The sequence below is a fragment of the Sinocyclocheilus anshuiensis genome, unplaced genomic scaffold (genome assembly GCF_001515605.1).
Source record: "Sinocyclocheilus anshuiensis isolate Anshui unplaced genomic scaffold, SAMN03320099.WGS_v1.1 scaffold217, whole genome shotgun sequence".
NCBI lineage: Eukaryota > Metazoa > Chordata > Actinopteri > Cypriniformes > Cyprinidae > Sinocyclocheilus > Sinocyclocheilus anshuiensis.
Window position 1 is genome coordinate 1,546,119 of NW_015536538.1, and position 4,151 is coordinate 1,550,269.

At 39.3% G+C, this 4,151-nt stretch overlaps 1 protein-coding gene across 1 annotated transcript; it reads right to left on the reverse strand.

Annotated features, from left to right (window-relative positions):
• Positions 1-1,591: 1,591 nt before the first annotated feature.
• LOC107696268 (transcription factor jun-D-like) lies at positions 1,592-3,460 on the reverse strand. The gene has a single exon (XM_016496549.1). It carries the CDS (start codon positions 3,105-3,107, stop codon positions 2,301-2,303), a length of 807 nt encoding a protein of 268 aa, XP_016352035.1. The 5' UTR covers positions 3,108-3,460; the 3' UTR covers positions 1,592-2,300.
• Positions 3,461-4,151: the final 691 nt, after the last annotated feature.

The following is a 4,151-nucleotide window of genomic DNA, read 5'->3' on the forward strand; positions in this document are numbered from 1 at the left end:
AAAAACATCTGTTTTGGTTCTGATTATCATGTTTATCGTGCTGAAATCGTGCGTTTTAAGCCATATTAGTTTAAACTTCTGATATACGGTTTTCTAAATGTGCACACGGACAGAAAGCGGCTGTCACAGCATGTGAGCACTAAACCAAGTTCTCGTTCACACACAAGTTTACGTTAAAAACATGAGTTACAAAAACAGTGGGTTATGTCTGTGAAGGTAAACAGCTGGGAAATAAATCGCATGTTTATTTTAGATCTGTGTGGCAGCAGCAATATACAGTAAATAAATCAATAAATCCACTGCTCTGTTGTCTCCTCTGAGGCTGGGACTCTAAACTGTTCTGTGCTCGTCTGTGCAGCCAAACACAGAATGTTTTGCTCAAACTTTCTCCATGGCATTAGAACTAGTATACCGTTGTCGCTTGCGAAATCAAAATGACGGTGCCTTGAGTGGAAGTTTACAGATTAAGGGGCGGTAATAGTATAATGAGATCCCTTTGGCACGTCACCAAGGGAGCTAAATCAGACGCGCTCGTTTTCTCAGACGCTTGCAGAAAAAGTCTTACCAAAACAAAGTGACTGGGTTCATCTTTTTCACATTTGCTTGGTTGGTAGATGCACCGGGGACCTGATTACAAGCACTTAAAACCTGGAAAAGTCAGATTTTCATGATATGTCACCTTTAATACAGAACATTAATATAGGATTTAATATAAAATTTGAACTCAAATTGCTAGTAAATTTCACATATAATTACAAAGAAACCGCAAATAACCTGTTAAATTAAACGTGAAGTTTACCATTTTTTATTTTAGTATTTAATAGTATTTTCTTACAAACAACTTAAAAAAAAATTATAAACAGTATATACGTGTGCGTGTGTGTATTATATTTAATATATAAACAAGACATTTTTTTTAATATATACATGCATGTGTGTGTATTTATTTAAAATGTATATAATAAATATACACAGTACACACACATATGCTATGTACACAAAAACTTTTATTTTGGATGCGATTAATCGTGATTAATCGTTGCCCAGCACTAATATATAATGTATGTATATAATGATATATATTCATTTATAATTTATGCATTTAGCAGACGCTTTTATCCAAAGCGACTTACAATGCATCCAGTCTATACATTTTTACCAGTATGGTAAATATATATATATATATATACTGTATTTACATGTGTATATAATGTATGTATGTTCTCATGTATTGCCACTCAAATGCTTTCAGTCAGAATGGACTGGATTTTTATTATTTTATAGATGTTTTTATCTAAAGGCCTTTGCTAAAGGAGTTCTCTCAAAAATGAAAATATGATGAAAATTTACATCTACAAGATGTAGATGAGTTTGTTTCTCTGTATTTTAGCCAGAAGCAACAGTTTGAAGTTAAAAACGTCTTAATGATAGATTTGTTTCTTACAAACACACAGTTTTTCTCTTCTCAAGACATTAACTGCGTTTGGACTCTCATTCTGACGGCACCCATTCACTGCTTGTTCTACAAATGTTCAAGGTCTATGTATGTATGCAGGAACAAAGGGGTTATAAAATTGCCACAAATATATAATTTAACAGGTGAATTGAACAGGTTTAATGACATTAATGTACACACAAGGCAGTACAGGACGTGTGACAGGTGAAACGTTTACATTTACAACACGACACACGTAAATCCAAAAGAGCATAAAATAAGACATTGTGTGAGTAGTTGTATATAAAATGGATACAGTCGTTGATTAATAAGGCCTTGGACATGAAGCATACATGCATGACATCTTTGTTGTGTTTGGTTGCACTCATTTGGAGCTTGTCTGGAGCATGCAAAATACAGCTGCTTCTCTCATGAGATCAAACCATGTAGCACACAGTCCGTTTGCTACAAAATATTGTAAACATATAATACATCAGCACCTGTAGTGTCCATTTCAACAGTCCAACCAGAACGAACGGCCACTGGAAGGGAGAGATCAGTCTGTGACCTTTATGCATCAGTGAATGGGTCGTTGAGCTCAGAATAATGTTTCAGCACACAGACAGCTGATATGAATTCACTTCATCACCAACACTGCGGGTTTTGATGCACTCGTACATGTATTTAAGCAATATGATATGTGATATTGCTTTTATACAGCCATTCATATTGAGTAACTGACATTATATAGCCAGTCATTTTGCTGTTGTTCTGCCAAAGAAAACAGTTCCAGAAGAAGCTGTCAACAAGCTAGTGATACAGTGTTTAGAAATACTGCTTGCGCCATTAAACTAGTGTAAGAGAACTAACTGTTGTATAGGCCAATATAAAAAATATTAAATGATTGATGATTGGTCAATTCAGCGTTCCAGTAGTGCTTAAATACAAGTTCTGTCAGGACCACTATCGTCAAAGATGATTGACAATTAGCATACAGTTTGGATTGGCGCCGGGATATCCGCTCTAGTTTCCGCTTGCGGCATTTGGAGGCGGCGATGCGGTTGCGCAGCTTCTTCCTCTCGGCCTTGATGCGCTCCTGCGTGTCCATGTCGATGGGGGAGAGCGGAGGACTGTCGCCGAAGATCTGCATGTCTGGAACGGTCTGCGGCTCGTCTCTTAGCGCCGGCGGCGGCGGCGGAGGGAACGGAATGGTGTCCGTGGAATAGTTCACCGTGGTACTCCCGTACGCGCTCAAGTTCGTATACACGGGCAGATCCGTGGGCAAGGCGAGCGCGGTGCTGCTGGCGAGTCTGTTGAGCGTCGGAGGGACGCACGCGCCGCCGCTCAGCTGGTTCTGCTTGTGAAGGTCCTCCAGGGCTTTGACGAAGCCCTCCGCGAACTCCTGCTCGTCGCTCACCGACTTCGGGTAGACGAACTGGGAGGTCGGCGTGGTGGTCACCATCCCGTTGGCTTGGATGATCAGCCTCTCCAGCTCCGGAGAAGCCAGCTTGAGGAGCCCCATGTCGGGTGAATTGAGAATCCCTTCAGCATCCCTCAGATCTGGCTTGAGGTTGGAGCTGTTCTGGTCGTTTAGGTTCAAACTCATGTCTTTCTTCATCATAATGCGTGATATTCCTCGTATGTCCTCGTCTGGGTAAAGGCTTGTTCCCATCCTACACCCGACTGAGGGCTGAGCTGGGTCGGCTGTCCAAACGAGTCATTTAGATGATCTTTAATATTCTTAATTCTTGCCGCGAACGTTTGTTTTTTTTTTAATCGATTTATGATATTGTTTTATGATATCCTTGCTTCTCTCCTCGAGGGGTGTTATCTATGGGCGTCAGTACGCATTTGCAAGTTTTCTATCCCTAAAAATTCCATTATGTCACTTTAGAGCGCTGAGATTGGCCAAAGATGACGTCCTCTTCCGGTTTCGTTTGCATAAAGGGGCCGCACTCGTCGCTGTCGCCGCGGAGACGCAGAGTAAACGGCAAACAGTGCGGTGCATTGTGGGTTGATGTCATAGCGAGGGTGGAGACAGGAGGCAGTCTGGCAGAAAATGTTCCCTTGTTTTTGAGCGCGTTGAAGGTCTTTAGATGCTCGATCAAGTCAGCCACACTCGGTTATGTCTAGGGAGACTGTACTAGAAATAGAACACAATCATCAATATTTCTTCACTTTAAGGGTTTATTTATTTATTTATTTAGTCATTTAGCAGATGCTTTTATCCAAAGCGACTTACAAATGAGGACAATAAAAGCAGTCAAAACTAACAAAAGAGCAACAATATATAAGTGCAAATGACAAGTCTCGGTTAGCCTAACGCAGTACACGTAGCAAGGTGTATATATATATATATATATATATATATATACATACACATATATACACATATATATACGCACATACATACATACAAACAAACACACACATATATATATATACAGTGGGTACGGAAAGTATTCAGAGTGGTATATATATGTATATATATGCAAAAGTATATTGTGAAGGTCCTCCAGGCTTTGACGAAGCTTTACTTTTGCATATATAGGTATATATATGCAAAAGTCTATACACTTCCTCTGTCAGGCATTATGCAACTGATGTGATATTGAAACTACATTAATATTAAAAATGTTTCATCAGTGTTCTTATACATAAGTAGTGTGGTAAATGAATACAAAATAATATTTGCAACATGAAGAATATTTTAATA